The sequence below is a fragment of the Mustela lutreola genome, chromosome 4, assembly GCF_030435805.1.
Source record: "Mustela lutreola isolate mMusLut2 chromosome 4, mMusLut2.pri, whole genome shotgun sequence".
Classification (NCBI taxonomy): Eukaryota; Metazoa; Chordata; class Mammalia; order Carnivora; family Mustelidae; genus Mustela; species Mustela lutreola.
In genome coordinates, this window is record NC_081293.1 from 33,839,221 (window position 1) to 33,857,729 (window position 18,509).

The window sequence follows — 18,509 nt, forward strand, 5'->3', positions numbered from 1 at the left end:
TCTGGGGCAAATGTTAGGAGGAGAGGGGTTGTCTTGCACACCAAGGTGCCCTAAAGCTTTGGCAGAAACTAAGTAAGCCTGTAATTTTTCATTAAAAAATAAAAGCATTATTAGGTTATTATAAGAACCTAAGTTAAGTTATTATGTAAACACCCTTTAGAAATTAGAGGATTCCAGGAATAAGTACAATCTAAGATCCCCCTAAAAAATAAAGTCAGGTACAACATGTAACTCTTAATTGTAGACAGAACCCTTTTCAAACACCTATTTAGACCACCCAGTTTTCTGCAGTATTGCCAAATTCTAAAATTGTAATGAAAATTTTAAAGTCCAAAACCTACAAGCCATCAGAGGTTCAGTAAGCAGATTGTGCCATTTCCAAACCGAAAATGTGCTTGCCTAAGCAAGTCACTGGGGCTAACCTTTCTGGATGGGGAGTCTGGCCTTCAGTTGAGAACATGGCTATGCCAGGGTCAGAAATGTGACCAAACTGCGTTTTTGCTGAGGTTAGCCAAGGTTCACAGGGTCATGACTAGGCCATTTTATCAGTCATGTCAGGCTCACACCCTATTGCCTGGCATAGATAAAAACTTTATCTGTCAGCTTGCTAAATCGACTCCTCCTGCCTTATTTTCAATAAAGAAAACCTGGACTAGCTCATCTAAATCAGAGGCTGGCCTCTTCCAGTATTATTTTTCACAGGCGACTTCTGGTCTCATTTCGGTCAGTAACTGTCCGTGATCAGAGTGACCGGCTTTCTCTTACCTGAATCCTTTAGGAAAACAGTGCTGGCACTATGCAACAACATGGATTTATTATGGTTATTAAACATAATAAGTTTATGGCTGAAGGTGTTAGAGTATGATAGTTCTTAAAGTATTACCTTTGCAAATCCATCTTTCCCTAACGCAAATCAAGCAAAAAAAAAAAAAAAAAAGAATCTAAAATTAACTTCATAGGTATTTCTAAATAGGGTATCTAAAGCATAGAAACCTTTACAAACTTACCTTTGCGCTAACTCACACACACATACATTATGTTTTTCTAATGACGTTGAAAAGAAATAACAGCTAAAGTTTCTTCCTCACAAGAAAATAGATATGCACAGGTAACAAAGCTGTGCAGGCATACACGTCCATATCTGGTTAAATATACAAATATAAAACCAGGGAGCCCCCCCCCCCAGGAATCTTACATGCCAGATAAGCACCTTCAGATTTATCTTTATTTGGAAACTATTCAAGTTCATTATTTTAATATTTAAAGACTGTGGTACTGTAGTAGAGACACATAAATATTATAATATACATTTAGAAATTAAATATAATAGAATCAACATGACACTGTGTAAAACCTCATTTACGCTTCAAACAGGTCTGAGTTCTGGGCCTTTGCGCCCCTCAGATCTTCCCCTGGAAACGGGTGAACTTCGCAGGGAGACCATCCACGGGGTACACAGTGGGACTGGTTTTCATTGTAGGAGGTCCATTTAGAAGCTGCCAGTCACAATGCCTGGCCAGCTCCACTGTAAATATTTTGAGCAGAATTTTTGCAAACTCCTTCCCTACACAGCTCCTCAGCCCTCCTCCAAACGGAATGAAGCTGAACCTGGATGCGTCCTCCGGGTGAGGCAGCAGGAATCGGTCAGGATTAAACTCATCCTTGTTGGTGAAGATGTCTGCCACGTCGTGAGTATCACAGATACTGTAGATAACATTCCAGCCCTTGGGAATCTGGTAACCCTGCAAAAGATTAGAAAGCCCTCAGGGCTGACAAACCCCAATCCAACTTTCAACAGCAACAAAAAGCCATCGCTGATAACCAGAGGAGTTATGAGTTGCAAAAAAGGGGGTGTGAGGAGAGAGACAGGACAGACCTTCAGACTACCAAAAACGTGACCACATGGGCTGGGTAATGCTATCAAAAGGGTAAGCAATGTAAGCCAATGCACAAGGAAGCAAAGGGGAGGTTTAAAGACACAACACCAGGAGTTGGGAGTGGGGGGCAGTGGGAAGAGAACTTTGAACTTACATTTAATTCAAAAGTCTTAAGAGCAACCCGAAACCCTCCTGGAACTGGGGGATTCAGTCGAAGGGTCTCTTTAATAACACACCCGATGTATTTAAGCTGTTCCAAAATTTCCATGTCCAACTTGTTGTCTTGATTGCTCTTGCAAAGTAAACCCTATCAAAACAGTCATACAGAGGTGAACGGTTATTTTGTGCTCCAATAAAATCAGCCCAGCAGACGTAAACAGGGCTTAAGTGGCGGCTAGACCCAAAGGGCCCCAGGATGGGAGAGGGTGAGGGTGAAACTATGAGCTGCTAACGACCATTTGCCTCCACCCCTTGGCCCAAATCCATTATTTACAATTTACAAGAGAATGCTGCTCCCTACTTAGAACTACCTAGCTCCCCCACCCCACCCCCATCACCACCACCACTATCACTGCCGCCTAGAAGTTCCCATTCATGCCCTTGAACACACAAATTCAAGAAAGTGGAATCTATCTGAACATCTCCCACGTACTGCAGAAAGTGGAGAAGGGTAGGAATACAAGAATTGAGCCGGGCTGGAGTGGGATTACAGCTCAGAGTTCCTTCCTTTTTATTCACAAAGCTAATTCTCTTTCCGAATTGGCCCACCCACCCCCTGGGCCCTACACTTTCAAAATACTCAGAGAGCGCAGCACACTTACATATTGGCAAGTTGGCTAGGGAGCAGCGGAATTTCTTAAGCTAATAGGGAACCCCAGTGTCCCCCTACCTTACTCTTGAGCTCCTCTCGAACTTTCTGGAGAACATGGGGGTAGAGCCCAAGGTAAGTAATCAGAGATGTGGCTGCACTAGCTGTGGTTTCATGTCCCCCAAAGAGGAGTTCAGTTGAAGATTGCTTTAGTGCCTAAGAATGGAATAAGACAAACGTTTTTCTTTTTACAAGTCTGCATGCAATTTTACACAGCAATTACTTAGAACCGAACTGAAGGTTCTGGAAAGAAGATGAGAAGGGCTAAAAGTTCGCTGACAGAAAGCCAAGGAAAGCTACTTTTTTTTTTTTTTTTAAACAAAATGCATAGTCTCTTTAGTTCAGCTGGAGCAGGAAAACCAGTAAAATCTCACTACACCGGGAATTCTTGAATGAAAGCCTTGGTTGTATTAAAATCGGGCCAACATTCTTTATTTACATTTTGCAAATTCCAGCTTCCCCTGTAAAACCTGGTAGGGCTATGGGACGCTCCCTGTTCCGCCTCTCCCACAGCTCTGTGGATCAGGTGTCTCAACCATCCCGGGTGTCCCATCCCGGGTGTCTGGGCGGTCTGCCCACTCTGGAGTCTGGACGTGCGCTTTGGGGTAGCCGCGCTTGGAAAGCCCGGGGACCAAATTCCACAGCGCCTCTTCCTGAAGTCGCCACTCACCTGCATGTCCAGCCTCTCCCCCCTCTCCCACGAGTGCTCGATCAACAGCTGCAGCGCATCTTTGCAGCCGCCGCCCGCGCCGGTCGTCCGCAGCCCGCAGATCTTGGCGCGAATGTTCTCCTCTATGCGCGCGTGGATGAGGTTCCGCGCCTTCATGCCCTGAGCGCGGAGAGCGGCGGCCGTGAGCGGACCCCGGGTCCCCGCGCCCCCGCGCCCCCAACTCCTCACCCCGCACGCTCCCTCACCCGGTACAGCCCGCTGAAGGGCACGTCGATGGGCAGCGAGAAGAGATTGCGGGTCATTTCCTCGAAGGCCTCCACCAGCTGCTGCTCCGCGTCGCCGCCGCTAGCCAGCCGGGGCTCACAGCCCAGCAGGATGCGCATGGCGATGCGGAACATGAGGCGCTTCACCTGGGGGTAGACCAGGAGGCCGCGCTCGCCGCCGCTCAGCCACTGTTCCAGGCAAGTGCCCACCTCCTCGGCGATCACCGGCACGTAGCACTGGAGCGCCTCGCGGCTGAAGGCCCGCATAATCACCTGAGCTCCGAGAAGGGCAAGTGTTAAAAGCGACTCCGTGGCCTTCCGGGATCCCCTTCTGGCCACCCTCACCTCCGCCAGACACTAGGCACTTCCCGATTAAAGTGGCCTTGAGCGGGTCACCTCGCGCAGCTAGCGCTCTCCCGGCATCTAGATCCTCTAACCCCTCCACCGGACTGGGTCCCCCTTCCAGGCCAGGCAGCGCCTCCCCGCCCTCACCTTCTTGCGCTGCTTGTGCGAGGAGTCGTGCAGGTTGGAGAGGCAGCCGGAGCCCAGGATGGTGCGCACCGACGCGGGCCAGTGCACCGACACCAACCGGTGCTCCCCGAGCAGGATGCGCCGCACGTTGTCGGCGCCCATCACCCGCACCGTGGGCCGTCCGAACAGATGCGTCTTGTAGATGAAGCCGTATTTCCTGCGCTTCATCTGCAGGAACTTCCTTCGCTGGGAGAGGAGAGCGGAGGAGAGAGGCGGGCGTGAGGGGGCGCCGGGGAGCGCCGCGCCTCGGGCTAGCCCGGGTCCTGGCCGGAGTCACCTCTCTCTAGGGGACGCCTACCCCGGCGGCAGGGACGCCCGGAGCCGAATCGGGCTCCTAAGAATCGTCCCGTCCCTCCCAAGCTCCCTTACCTGCAGCACCATCTGCAGTGTCTCCCCGAAGAAGGGGAAGCCCATAGTTCCGGGGGGCAAAGGGAGGGCGCAGCTGCGGTCGCGGCTGCTCACGCAGTACAGGTCCCAGAGCTTGATCGCGGCCAGGAAGAGCAGCAGCGGTAGCACGAAGGTGCAGAGCGCACTGGCCAGCAGCGCCGGGAGCCCCATGGCGCGCCGCGGCCTCCCGCGCCACCTGCCGCCGCCGCCAGCGCTCCGAACCGCGCCGCGCGCCCGCTTTATAGGCGGCCCAGGTTACTGCCCGCGTTAGCTTGGTCAGACAAATTAGTTCACCCGAAGTTCATCTTTAATTGCGGATTGGGCCCCTGGCTCCTCCCCCCGCGAGGCGCTGCCCAAAATCTTTAACCGTTTGTTCCACGCCGAGGCAGAGGCGGCACGGTGGCGGCTTCCCCCGGAGCGCGCCTCCTGGGTGCGAGGCTAGGGGCAGCCTGCCTCCCCCTTTCAAGGTGTGCGGAGCCCCGAGGCGGCGGCAGAGGCCGACCCGGGCTCAGGGGAGCGGGAACTCCAAGCCCTGGGCTTCCTGGAGGTCTCTTTGGACACCATCCCCCCCCCCCAGCCCCCGCCTTGTCCCACGGGCGGTCCCAGCCCAGAGCTGCCTTCAATGGCTTTCCATCTTCCGGCGCCTCATGGGCTCCTTTCCACCTGCTGGGGAAGCAAAGGGAAGTGCGTTCAGGAACCGACTAGCTGCCAAGTCTTACACTGGGGAAACTGAGGTCCAGAACGCAGAGCAACACTCAAACCTCCCAGCTCTCCCAAACATCCCGCAGAAGAGCCCAGGGCCACGACCTAAGCCAGAGCGGGTGGTGCGGGGAATCAGACCTGACCCGCGGATGATCCTGGATTCCAGCTCCCCAAACCCCTCAAGGAGGCCAGCGCTCCTGAAGTCCTAGAAGGTCCGCCTTAAGGGTACAAGAGAGCCTCCAAGTCCCTCAGGACTCCAGGTACAACCCTGCACAAGTCTGAGCCCCAACTCTGACACCCCAGTGGGAGACCCAGGGACAATTCATCCACCTCGAGACAGCCAGCCGCTGGCCGCACTCGAGCGGATTCCGAGGGCCCTGGGACTCCCAGCCCCAGCTCGGCAGAGGGGAGGAGGATCCTTAGACCTGGGCAGTTAAGGTGACGGCGATAGAGAAAGGAAAGCCTGGGAGTCTGTATTCGGGGACCGGCTCCATCTCCACTTGCGTGACCTTGAGCAAGTTACCACACATCCTTGCGCCTGTTTCCTTCTCCTTAATACGGAGAAGGTAATTCTCCCATCTGTCTACACCCCGGGGCAGTTGTGAATTTTGGAAAGGGGCACCTGGCTGCAAATACTTTTCCCGGCTCCGGGCACGCTAGAATGATTACTTCATCCGGAGGACCTGGACTCGGGGCCCACGAGCCTTCGTCCGCTCTCCCAGCTCCCACCGACCGAAGCCACCCAGGTGAGCGGGCTGCTCGCCCCTCCACCCAGGCCTCTGCCGGCCCCTAATGGGAGCGTTGAGGGAATCTCTACTGGGAAGCACGTCCGCTGGCCTTCGCCCAGCTGCAGTCGGCTGCTGTGCTACTGCAGCCAGTGTGGGGAGCTCGGACACCGCGGGAAGGGCACGTGCGCACCCCACTTCCCACCTGGCCGGCCCACACGCATCCTTGGTTGGAGCGCGGAAAGCACCAGCCGCGCCGAAAGCGAAACAGAATGCAGTACGTTTGTTTAAAACTAAACTCCGGCTCTTGCAGGAGCACGCCGCACGCCTTGGAAGGCTTCCCTTGTAAATGGAAAACTCTTTGATCCGAAGAGCTGTTAAATATGTGGCTCTCCCGCGGCGGTCCCCAAAGCCGGCGGGATTGGAAAATGTCTGTAGCGTGGTCGGGATCGCGCAGTCCCCGCAACGCTCCAAGCCGGAGTCGCCACAAGGCTTGTTTGGGACTCGGAGTTTCAGAGGCTCTAGGGAAGGAGGGCCTCTCCCACTGTCACTTCTCACGTTTTGGCGACTGCGAACGGTGCCAGCCAACTTCTGGGCACCGGCGGGAAGGCGGAAGACGCGCTAGAATTCTCAGAAATCCTGCTCCCGCCCCTTTCTAGACCGCGCTGGGGCCTGTGAGCAAAACCCGCGAGCGGGGGCGTGACCTGGGGCCCATTCCCAGTCCTCTGGCCTGACCTGCCTGTGACCCCTGCAGGCCGGACCGTGACATCCGAGTGAACTCTGCAGGGCCACCTCGCCAAGTTCAGCGCGCGCCGGGTCACAAGATGAGTGGGGCCTGCGTGCTGCAAATTGCCGGGGGAGGGGGAGAGTTTTAATAAATCTGCCCTTCGAGACCAGCGGGGGCGTCCAGCGGGGGCGTCCGGCAGGAAGGGATTAAATGTGAGCGTGAAAATCATTAAAGAACATCTTGAATGGAGGAAGGGGTCAATAAATTATCGGCCCGATAAGAACTTTGATTAGAAAACTTGCGAAGCTTTCTTGGGTGAGGGTGGGCGGGGAGGAGAACTGGTTCACTGGAAAACAAAATATTTCCAAGATGTTTACAAAACAACCTCCCTGTTGCTAAGGGTGGAGGGGCGGAGGGGGGGGTGTTTGTTTTGTTTTTGTTGGAGTGGGGGAGTGAGGACCCCGAGGTAGATGGGAGTCAGGTGAGCTCCCACAGCTGAAGCTCCCCTCCTCCACCTTTTCCCCCAATTCCTCCTCCTGAGCACTCATTCCCGTCTGGAGGTGCAGGGTTTCCTACCTGGTGTTTCCTCTGCTGGGGGAGCACCTTCCCCAGGTCACCGCTGGCTGGTTCCTTCCCAAGCTGACTGTCACCTCCTCACTCTGCACCACCCTGCAGAGTTTGGCCCCCAGGTGCTATGTCTTACAGACCTGTTTTACTCTCTGGAGAGCACTTAGCCCCATCCCGCATTTTGGAGCTCTTTGTTTGCTAGTTTATTGTCTACCTCCCTCATAAGCATATGCAGTCCAGGAGGGCAAACACCAGAATGCTCCTTCCTCAGAGAATCTGGAGCTACTAAAACAGGAGTCCCAGTGTTCCCTGAAATTACTGAAAAGGACATTATCAAAGGGAAATTGGAGCTGCCCCTACAGGAAGTTATAGTTAGTACAGATCCCGGAACAGGTAAGTCTCTGGGAACCACCTACACCATGGGGGCTTCTGCAAACCTCCTCCTCACAATGCTCTTCTCTTCCCCCAATGAGAATCAGCCCCAAGCCCTGGTCCTCTGATCCCCTCTCCCTTGGTGAGAGCTTCTCAGCCAGGGCGTGGTCTCTGCAGCCTCAGGAGCGCCCTGAGCGCAGGCCGCAATTCTGCCACTTTTGCTGGCTCCAGTGCCTGCCGAGCCCATGGCCCAGCGCCGGGTCTGTGGTCAGCAGTGGGTGATGAATTGCCCTGGATGGGGGTTATGGCCGTGTCAGCCGAGCTCGGAAGGGCCCGCTGAGCTCTTGAGCTACCGACCCTGCCTGTGCCTGCTGCTTCCCCACTTCCTTCTGGCCCCGGGGATCCACCTTAAGCATAAGGTCAGGAGGGCACCAGCTTCCTTCTGGTTCACTAAAGGGTCAGCTCGGGGGCCTGGGCGGCAACTTCCCCGGCTCACCCATCATGTCCAGCTGCCCTGGACTGTCTGAAGATGGGTGGCAGGTTGCACTGGGCTGTTGGAAAGGGTGACACTGGAGGCTCTTGGCTTTGATTTAAACACTGGTGGAAACCTCTGTGTTGGAGTCTTTAAGCCAACCTGGGGATCACTGTGAAAGGACAACGGACTGGGCCGTACCTAGTGGCCACAGGCCCAGAGGCTGGAGTAAGTGATGAGGTGGAGGAGAGCCCTGGCCAGGGAGTCCAGGAGCCCACTGGTAGCTCCTCAAAGAGCTGCCTGTTTCTCCTCTGCAAAAGAGGAGATGGAAGTAGTAAACCGGAAGGTCCCTGCAGCCACCTATTATAGGGATACTTCTCAGCCCAGCTCTTGGGCTATGCTCAGGAGGAAATCTCTGGCATACCCTTGGGAGGGGAGGCTTTCCTGGGTATCCTCCAACTCCTACCCCACACCTTCCCATCAGGGAGCAGCTGCCCAGCTAAGCCCCAGTCACCCCACAAAACTGCTGCCTGGCAACTTTCTTCTTGGCCTTCCTGTTTGAGGTAGAAATATCACATCCCTCTCTGATGATGTCTCAGACTCCCAGGAAAATATTTCAACCTTAGAGACATCTCTCTGTACCTATTCTCCTCTGTATATATGGGAAGATTAAGCGTGTTCCTGAAGTTGGAATTTTTAAGAAGTCGCCAGCACTATCAGTGATGTTGAGCCATTTTACAGCCCTGGAAGCTCCCACAGTTCTGAGTTTCCGCCGAGACAGCCGGGCAGGGTGGCCTTGGCGCACCAAGCCCAGGTGGGCTGCCGGGCGCTTTTCCGGTGTGTCTTACTATGGCCCCCAAACCAGGTCGGAGATGCGGTTCCTCCCAAGGGTTGCATGTGCAGCCGCGTTCGCTGGGTCTCTGGCACGGTCCAGTCCTGCCCTAGCAATGCTCCCCACCACCTCAAGATCCAGGCGACCTCCCGGCCCTGGCGCCGGAAGCGAGGGCCCGCGTCAACTAGGGAAGATCTGTTCCTTCGTTGCTGCTTAGAGATCCTGGGAAAGGGAGGCTAGCTCACGACCTTCCCTTCCTCAGGGCACAGAAGGCAGCTTCCCGCCGGCTTCCCGCGGCTCGGGCTCGCGCTCCTCCTCCCTCGAAGTCTGGCATAGAGCTGCATTCGGTGACCGTTTGTTGAACGAGTGAGCGAGCGCCCGAGCCGCCACTAGGAAACCGCAGATGGGCGGCGCTCACAGCGCGCGGGGCCGGGGGCCAAGTCCTGTCCCGAAGCGCAGCGGGTCAGAGGCGTAGCCCATCTCGCGCTGCTGAAGGCGCGAGCGGATGGAAGAAGAGCCTCAGCCCGTCGGCCGGGTGCACGATGGGCACGGTCTGCATGGCGGGGAAAGCAGGCGTGGCCAGCTCCCAGCGCGCGGTGCGCACCAGCTCCACCGCCAGCAGCTGGAGCACCGCCTGTGCCAGCTCCTGGCCGAGACAGCTGCGCGCTCCGCCGCCGAACGGGATGTAATGGAAGCGGCCCGAGGCGCCCCGCGCATCCTCGCCCGCCGCGCCGAAGCGCTCGGGATCGAAGCCCTCAGGCGGGCTGCGGTACACCGTGGCAGTCTCATGCGTGTCCCGGATGCTATACATCACGCTCCAGCCCTTGGGGATCTGGTAGCCCTGCGGGGAAGTGAGGAGACCCGCCTGACTACGAGGCGCTTGGAGCCGGGTCCTGAACCCACCCTCCACCCCGGGGGTCTGCAGGAACGCACGCCTAACCCGCAAGCTAGGAGAACGCTCTGCGTTCCAATTTCAGCTCCCCCTCTGGTGAGCTGTGTGACTTAAGGCTGGGTACTCAAGCTCTCCGACCCTTAGTTTCTTAGTCGACTAAAATAAGAACAAAACTGCCCGGTTTTGCCTTGAATAGAATACCGGTCTGGCATATATTAAGGATCGCTAAATGTGATCTATTGCTGTTTATGTTTCAGTGTTTTGTTTTTGTCTTTTTTTCTTCTGACATTAGATCAAGAGACCTACGTTCTAGTTTTGCACCTACCCTCCACCTGGGCGGGAACAACAGGAAGGACAGGGACCCTCATTCCTCTGTGGTCAGTCCATTATAAAGCTCTTCTTTGCCCTGAACTGCAAACTGACTCTCTAACACCCCCCCCCCCATTCCATTAGTTGTACAATAATATCTACGTCTGGTAGCCACACTTCAAGAAGATGCACATGGGAGTTAAACACAGGCACCCTTAAAATGCTGAAAGGCAGCTTTTAGGTTTCCTTTACTCATCTTCAAGTTTTTCAACTATTTTACTTTTTTTTTTTTTTAACTATTCTACTTTTTGATGGGTCTTCCAATGCCCCCTCCCCCACTATCTTGCTTCCCTAGCCTGAGCAAGGAGCACGTGCTCGTGCTCTCTCACCTCTCTAGGCTCAGTTTCCCCATCTGTAAACTGGAGGATGGCTCCCCTTCTGTCCCCCCACCCCCACCCCCGTCGACCTGTGTTCTCCTTCCTGTTTCCCTTAGACTGTAGAATGAAGTCCGAATTCCTAGATGCAGCATCCCAGACACTTCTAAACACGTCACTAATCCACCCGCCTTTGTCTGGATGGTCCCCTCTCCGCGGTGCCCTGTCCCCATCCTAACCCTTCACTGCTGCATGTCAAATGTCAGCCTCTAAAATGTTTTGGTATTATTCAGCACTAACGACCACTATCTTCGTCACACCAGTTTGGGATGCAGCTATTGGTCATGGCCTCCTTTCTCCCCATCACCAACTCCTCCAGGGCAGAATCCCAGCCGCTATGGCGCCGTGGACTACTGGTAGGCAATGCACCACAGATTTCTTCACTGTTTAAAGTTAAGGCTCAGGGAAGGAGGGCCCGATCTCTGCCCGCAATGACAGTCATTCAGGCAAACGTTCTAAGTTTGGCTAACGAGGGCTACACTCTCGCTGTCTCACAGCCCTGGTACCACTTGACTGACGTGTCAGAGCCGGAAGGGGCCAAGACCTACTTCCTTCCAGAGAGTAAACTGAGACCCAGGGTGTAGAGGGTGCTGCCCAAGGTCTTACAGAGATGGAGCCAGGCCGCGGTAACAATGACCGGTTCCTTGAGCTTGTGAGGAAGTAGGGGAGTGGGGTGCGCCGCACAGTAGGGGGAGGGCTCTCCTTGTCCCCCCCTGCACTCACTGGCTAAGGGGTGGGAGTGCTGCACGGAGGAAAGTATGTTTTTATCTAAAACTCAGTTCTGGGGCGCCTGGGCGGCTCAGTCTGTTAAGTGCCTGCCTTCTGCTAAGGTTATGATCCCGGAGTCCCCGGGACTGAGTCCCACGTCGCGCTGCCTGTTCAGCGGGGAGTCTGCTTTTCCTTCGGCCCCTCCCACCGTTCGTGCTCTCTCTCCCTCCCGCAATCGAGTAAATAAAATCCTTAAAAAAATAAAAATTCTCATTGAATTGACTGACACTCGCCGCTGCCGAAAGCCTGTTCCTAGCCTCGTCGGCTCGCCAAGCGCCAGGCTCTGCGCCCCTCCATCGTGCACCGGGGTAACGCGACCGAGCGTTTCCGTTCCAAGACGGAAAGCGGACGCTCAGAGGGGAAGAGGCGACCGCGCGGAGCTGATCCGCCCGGCCCCGCCCGCCCCGCGGCAGGTGGCAGGGAGGGCGCGCGCACTTACGTCGAGCTCGAAGGTGCGCAGCGCGGTGCGGTAGCCCCCGGACACCGGCGGCAGGAGGCGCAGCACCTCCTTGACCACGCAGTCGATGTAGCGCAGGCGGCCCAGCGCCGCGAGGCTGAGATCCGGCTCGCAGCCGCAGTCGGGTCGCGGCTCCGCGCCGCCCCCCGCCGCGCAGCCGCACGCGCGCCCCAGTCCCTGCGCCGCCAGCTCCTGCCGGATCTTGGCGACGGCCGCCGGGTGCTGCAGGAGCAGCAGGACGAGGGACGTGCTGGCACTGGCCGTGGTGAGGAAGGCGGCGAAGAGGAGCTCCACAGCCGTCTCCTGCAAGACAGCCGGGGCGGCGCTGAGTCTGCGGCCCCGGCTGCAAGGCCCCAAGGCCCCGTGGCTGGGCAGCAGAGGGCCCAAATTTAGCGTTGCGCGGAAGCCAGAGTGGCGGCTCCGTGCGCGGGCCCGGGGTCGATCGAATCTCAAGTCTGCCTCTTGAGAAAGCCCCATAGGGCAGCGATCAAACCCAGAATCATTGGAAGGGCTCCCAGAGACAGCGCTCGGACCTGACCGTGTGTGTTCTTAGTGTGTTCACTCCTTCGATTCTCATCCCAGCCCCGTGAGGCACACTTACTGCCCCCGTTTCACAAGGGTGGAGACTGGGATTCCAAGGGGCGCTCAAGGCAGTCCTAGCAGTCGGGCTCGGGACTTCGGTGCTTCTAACCACCTGGTGGTGCTACCGGCAACCCCTGCCGGGCGTCCTGATCGGAACTGGGGTGAGGGTGGGAGGACAGGGAAGGCACCTGCGGCGGTCGCGCCAGCCTCCAAGCAAAGGAGGCATCATGGCTTCCCCCTCCCCCTGCCCCGTTAGGTCCAGTGAGAGATGAACCCTCCTCCCAGTCTGCACTGAGAGGAGTAAGCCAGAGGTGGCTTCATGCTCCAAGCCCCAGCCTTCACCCTCACTGCCTCCCTCTGCCCTCCCAGCTCTCGGCGGCACCCACAGTGTGTTTATTCATTGATCTGTGTGATCCTAGGGTGAATGTGTACCCCTCCCCTCCCACACCTCAAGGACAGGGGCTGTGTTTTGCTCAGGGCTATATCCTTAGTCCCAGCATACAGCCTGACACCAGCCAGACATACCATAATGTCTCTAGAATTAATGACTTGGCCCAAGTCTAACTGCCTGCCCTGGACCACTTGGGAGCGCCAACGTCCTTCCTGGCTAGGCCTCCTCAGCCTGGCCTGTCCCTGAGGCCCAGACCAGACCAGAAGATTCCTGACCTGGAGGGTGTTGTCATCCCCTCCCCCACCCTGTCAAGCACTCCCGATCACAGCAGAGAACTGTTCCTATCAGCAGCTCTCCCAGAACTCATGAACCCACTGCTCATCTGCTTCTAACCTCACGAATCTTTCAGATCTCATAACCACCCACGTGTCAGGATAAAGACTGTTAGCCCCATACTCAAAGAAGAAACTAAAGCTGAGCCCCACCCTTCATGACTCTTGGAAAGTGGGACATTGAGGCCCAGAGAAAGGCTAGGAGTTCCTTTTGGAAGGGCTGAGTTGTTTCCATTTCTAACCTTCCTCTACAACCGCAGCCTCTCCACTCCTTTTTGGGTTCTCCAGCAGGTCCTGGAGGCCATTCCAAAGCTTCTATCCTTAGTTCCAATGCCTCTGCTCCACACATAAATGGGGAGGGCTCTAATTCTCAGGGGAGACCTCACAGTGGCAAAACAGAAGTTAGGGGCGCCTGGGTAGCTCAGTGGGTTAAGCCTCTGCCTTCAGCTCAGGTCATGATCCCAGAGTCTGGGATCAAGCCCCGAGTTGGGCTCCCTGCTCAGGAGGGAGCCTGCTTCCCCCTCTATCTCTGCCTGCAGCTCTCCCTACTTGTGATCTCTCTCTCTCTCTGTTAAATAAATAAAATTTTAAAAATAAAGACAGAAGTTAAAGTGGCAAGTGACAAGGTGGCTCAAGGAAGGAGACGGTTGATTTGGGGAAGAAGAGGGAGACTCAAGGAGGATGTGCAGCTTGACCCTGAGCCCTTAGGGTTTGCAGGGAAGAGTAGAAAGGGCCTTATAGGCAGGTGAAACAGCAGAGGCAAAGGCATGGAGTGATAGAGAAGGGGATGGGGAAAGCTGAGCTGTTTGTGGCCAGAACCTGTATGCAAGGGCCTGTGATTCATTCCTTTCACACTTTTACAGAGAGGAATGGTGACTGGCCCAAGGCCACAGAGCAGGTAGGTATGGCTGAGCCATGACTGGAACTCACATCTCCACTTTCCCCTCCCCCTAAGGAGTGCCTATGGCTTCAGGTGGGGCCAAACAGAATCCTGCTGGGGAAGGATGCAGCCTGCATGTGGAGACTGCTAGGAATGCAAAAGGAAGAAAAGTAGAACCTTCCCACCACCTACCTTCAGTTCCTGCACTGAGAGCTCCTGGCCCAGCTCCCTAGTGCTGTGGATGATCATGTCAAGGGCGTCACCCGGCTCTGCAGCCTTGTCTTCACGAAGCTTCTCTGCAATAGCCTCCTCCAGGTACCGATGCAGCTGATCTCGTGCCCGGATCCCCTGATGCGTGGGGAGAGAAGGGAGGTGGGGCAGGAAGGCTAAGAGGGCCCGGCCTATACACCTACACCCCAGATCTTCCTGGGGCTGTTCTGGCTCTGCTGAGATCCAGGGGTCAAGCTTCTCAACTTAGCTCCACGTCTGGCACATAGTAGGGTCTCAGTGAATGGTTAAGAACTTACCCACTGTCTCTACACATAATTTTCTCTTGATGATCACATTCCACCTTTGAGGCAAGGCAAGCCGTTACTGTCATCCTGAGAGGAGGATGCCTGAGCTCAGAGGGGTCAAGCAATTGCCCAGTGTCACACAGCTCTCAGTGCCCAGGCCTGGCACAGAACCTTGTCAGGTGGTCAGTCCATTGACCTTTCCCTGCACTTGACTCAGACAGGAGCAGTGGGCACCAGTGTAGAGAGGAAAGCACACTTTGATGTATCCAAAAAAGCTCTGGCTTAGAGACCACTCCTGGATGTTCTAAGCATTAGCCTCTGTAAGCCAGTAGGCAAGAGGGTGGAAGTTCCGGGAGCAAGCATAGCAAAAGCATCTGAATATTTGGGTTTTGAGATCATAGGAAATCAGATTCAAATCTTGCCTCTGTCCCCTACCTGTGTGATCTTGGGTAAGTCACTAAACATCTCTGAGCTTCAGTTTCTTCACCAATAAAAGGCGACCACTTTGCAGGCTGAGAGGATTAACTCAGGAAATGTATTCAAAGCAATCAGCCTAAGGTATGTCCCTTCATACACAGCTATAATTTTTATTCAGGTGAGGAAAACCAAGGCATCCAAACAGTGAGAAGCCCCAGCTCATGAACAAAGAAAAGCCATATGTAGCCTCCTAGTTGCCCTCTGGGCCCGGTCCCGTGCTCTGAAGTCTGAAGAAGCAGGGATTCTCTGTTCTGGAAACTAGTGGGCCTGGAGCCACAGAGGGGGACCTGGTCCCCACTCCTCTCCAACCCAGGCTAGGCTGGAGGAATGTCTGCGGCAGTTTTTGGTCCCATGGGTTCCGCTGCCATCCGGGCTTCCAAGAGGCGCTGGAGGCCAGGCCAAGGGGCACCGCGCTAGTGTTGGAGCTGGGCTGATCGGCTGGGCGGCGGTCACCAAGACCCCAAAGTCGGGAAGCCAGCGACTGGTGGGTCTGGAGCGCATCCGGGGAGGCGCGGCCCACAGAGGATCTGCGTGCTTCCCGCCCGGGTCACACAGCGAGTGAAGACAGAGGTCAGCCCCGACGCCCACTGCCACACCACGCCACCTCCCCACTCTGGGCCATGCCTCTGTCCCCCCTAGAGGTGCCGCGTGGGGGCGCGCCGAGGGAGCCTGGTCTTTACGCTGGGGCTCCCCAAGAGGAAAGTCTGAGGCCAGAGAGGCGGTACCTTGCGCAGGCCGCTGAAGGGAACGTCCAGGGGCAGCGAGAAGAGGTTCTCTACGAACTGCTCGAAGGTTCGGGCCAGCTCCGCGCACTGTGCCTCGTCCAGCCGTAGCCCCAGGAGGATGCGCGCAGCCATGCGAAAGGTGAGTGCTTTGGCAGCCTGGTAGACAGCAATCGGCCGGCGGGCCGCGCACCAGGAACGCACCTCGCGCCGCAGCGCCCCTTGCAGGCGGGGCACAAAGCGCTGCAGGGCCCCGCGGCTAAAAACCCGTGCCAGGACCTGTGGGGAGCCCGCGGGGTCAGTACTGGCGGCGGTCCGTCTGGCTTCCTCAACTCGGCGATTCCAGAGGAGCCAGAAGGCCAATTTCTGTCCCTTTCTCCTCAGCGGCCCTACACGCATTGGCTTTTGCTCTCGCCATACCCGCTAGATCTCTGATGTATACAGTCCCTCCCATCCATCCAGGCTCCAGATGCCACCTCCTCCAGGAAGTCGTACCCGGTCCCTCTCCGAGTGTGGCTTCCTACCATTCTGGTATCAGAATCACACACAGGACATCGGAGATGAGAGATCCCTTAAGTCCCAATGCTGGGGGTGCTTATAACCAAAGCTGGAAAACGTAAAGGACTGGCCCCAAACCACCTCTGTTTAGCCAGGGGTCCCTGCCAGCTTCAAAGTGTGCCCCTAAAACCTAGCCCCAGCCTGGACCACAACAGGGCCCCAGGGACCGCACGTCTGACGTCGCAACGGCCGCTTCTTCGGTTTCATCTCACCTTGCGCCGCTGCCTGTGCGGCTCACCAAAGGCTCCAAGCAGCGTGTGCGAGCCCAGAAGGATGTGCGCGCTCTGCGGCCACTGGCTGCGCACAAGGCGGTGCTCGCCCAGCAGGATCCGGCGCACGTTCTCCGCGCCGCTCACGCGGATCACTGGCCGGCCCAGCAGGTGCGTCTTGAACACCGTCCCGTAGCGCTCCCGGCGGGAGCTGTGGAAGCGGGAGCCCTGCGAGCGAGGTGGAGCGAGGCTGGAGCCGCTGGGCCTCGGCTACGGGTCTGGCCCAGGTCTCCCAAACGCCCCTTGCTAACAACTCCCTGTTCCCGGTGGGCGCGTTCCTATACAAAACCGAGGTTCCCGGGGGCCTCGCGACGACTACCCTATGGAAATATAGATGCTCCTGTTCCCAACGGTGAGATGAAGAGACAGGCTCAGCAAGGGGACGTGAGCGCCCAAGGCCTCACGGCTGAGAAGTGCCCCTGATTCCTGACTGTGTGCTCGCAGGTTTCAGGCGAACCTTCTCCGAACCCTTCTATTCACCCTGGTGTTGGGTCCCGTCGTGTGTATGTTGCGCTGGGGAGAACTCCGGCGACATACAATCCCTTCAGGGGAGCAGCCGAGCAACAGCGAGGGTTGTGTATGCTCTCTGGGCCCCTCGGCGACTGGATGAGGCAGACTAGGAACCCTGAGAACGCTGTGGGCGAGGAGGGTCCCGTGGGAGTCAGGGAAGAAGGGGCCGTGCTGGGGTATGAGTACGACGTGGTGCGATCGACTCACCTGAACTAACCAGTGCAGCGTTTCGCCGAAGAAGGGCCAGCCCATGGAGCCCTTGGGTAGGGGCAGGGCGGAGGCCCGGTCCCGGCTCAGCGTCCAGCGGAGAGTCCAGAGGTGCTGTGCCAGGCTGAGCAGCAGGCCGGCGCCCAGGAGAGCAGTGCCCGCCGCCCCCAACACCGACAGACAGCTCAGCCCCCAGGGGAACATGGCGAGCCTGCGGAGATCTGGCGGCTCGGAGCGCGCAGGGCTCACCTGTTCGGTCCGGAAAGGGCCTACGACTGGCGGGCCCAAACAGATTAATATATCTCGGGAAAGGACGTGGTTCTAGAAGCAGACTGGGAGAAGGCGGCTGCGACCACACGCCCCGAAGGAACGGTGCCTTCCTCTAGTCCGACGGCTTCTGGGCCCAAATGCCAGTCCTTCGCTGGGGTGCTGAGCACCACTCCCGCCCGGCATCCGCGGGTACCTCCCACCTCCTCCCCGGGTCAGCTTTCCTTTGGTAGAAGTAGCAAAGGAGAGCTAAGAGAGGAGCAACTCACCGGTGTTGCCAACGTGGGCTGCGGTCACTGGGGCTGCAGACCCCCGCCCCACTCTCTCTCTACTCGGCCCACCCTGGCCACATTTATATAGATACTGGCTCCCTCCCCATGGACCGATCCCGATTCATACAACGTGACGCGCCCATGCATATTTAAAGCGCTCGGAGCCGAGTAATGATTGGAGGCGGTGGGCAGCGGCAAGCTCACCCGGGGGCCAGGAGTAGGGAGTGGCCGCTGCCGCTGCGCTCGGGCTGGGCTAGGGGCCGCACCCCGCGCAGATCCTCGGGCGGGGCCTGCCGTTTCGCGCCAGAAGTTCCCGGCTGTACGCCGCGACTCCGCGGGTGGGCGAACCCCTCGCCCTGGGCTGACGCGGGCTCTCTGGCATCCCCACCCTCGAGGCTGTAGGTGCCCTTCCCCTCTCGGCACTCCAGCTATGAAGGGCTGGGGTTTATCCCCTTTGCTCTGTTTCAGTTTCCAGGGAAATTGAGGTCTTGGATGTCTGCCTTGCATTGCGGGCACCAACAGGGGACACCCGGGGTCGAGACTCCCCGACATCCCATACCGATCCGGTTTCTCATCTACCACTTTAGGACGCCTGCAAAAGATGGCAGCGTCATTGATGCCCGAAGCTTCACTGAGACATCCTAATCCCAGCAGGAGCAGATATCTCGGGATGC

The 18,509-nt window shown here is 56.8% G+C and overlaps 2 protein-coding genes across 2 annotated transcripts; both read right to left on the reverse strand.

Moving 5' to 3' along the window:
* Positions 1 to 1,189: 1,189 nt before the first annotated feature.
* Positions 1,190 to 4,982, reverse strand: LOC131828645 (cytochrome P450 26A1). The gene is made up of 7 exons (XM_059169443.1): positions 4,579 to 4,982; positions 4,171 to 4,395; positions 3,661 to 3,951; positions 3,416 to 3,574; positions 2,767 to 2,901; positions 2,032 to 2,184; positions 1,190 to 1,742 (listed from the first exon to the last, which is right to left on the reverse strand). The coding sequence occupies exons 1-7, from the start codon at positions 4,765 to 4,767 to the stop codon at positions 1,401 to 1,403; spliced, it is 1,494 nt and encodes a 497-aa protein (XP_059025426.1). The 5' UTR covers positions 4,768 to 4,982; the 3' UTR covers positions 1,190 to 1,400.
* Positions 4,983 to 9,001: 4,019 nt separating this feature from the next.
* On the reverse strand, positions 9,002 to 17,500 carry LOC131828646 (cytochrome P450 26C1). The gene is made up of 6 exons (XM_059169444.1): positions 17,297 to 17,500; positions 16,523 to 16,747; positions 15,756 to 16,031; positions 14,231 to 14,386; positions 11,836 to 12,156; positions 9,002 to 9,834 (listed from the first exon to the last, which is right to left on the reverse strand). The coding sequence occupies exons 1-6, from the start codon at positions 17,498 to 17,500 to the stop codon at positions 9,457 to 9,459; spliced, it is 1,560 nt and encodes a 519-aa protein (XP_059025427.1). The 3' UTR covers positions 9,002 to 9,456.
* Positions 17,501 to 18,509: the final 1,009 nt, after the last annotated feature.

Bases quoted from the DNA above. Each gene is read 5' to 3' on its own strand.
- LOC131828645 (XM_059169443.1), bottom strand. From the start codon at position 4,767: ATGGGGCTCCCGGCGCTGCTGGCCAGTGCGCTCTGCACCTTCGTGCTA. The intron at 4,396-4,578 runs GTAAGGGAGCTT...CTCCTCTCCCAG, and splicing joins CACTGCAGATGGTGCTGCAG to CGAAGGAAGTTCCTGCAGAT. The intron at 3,575-3,660 runs GTGAGGGAGCGT...CTCCGCGCTCAG, and splicing joins CCTTCAGCGGGCTGTACCGG to GGCATGAAGGCGCGGAACCT.
- LOC131828646 (XM_059169444.1), bottom strand. From the start codon at position 17,500: ATGTTCCCCTGGGGGCTGAGCTGTCTGTCGGTGTTGGGGGCGGCGGGC. The intron at 16,748-17,296 runs GTGAGTCGATCG...CCTCGCTCGCAG, and splicing joins CGCTGCACTGGTTAGTTCAG to GGCTCCCGCTTCCACAGCTC. The intron at 9,835-11,835 runs GTAAGTGCGCGC...ACTTCCCCGCAG, and splicing joins TGCGCACCTTCGAGCTCGAC to GGCTACCAGATCCCCAAGGG.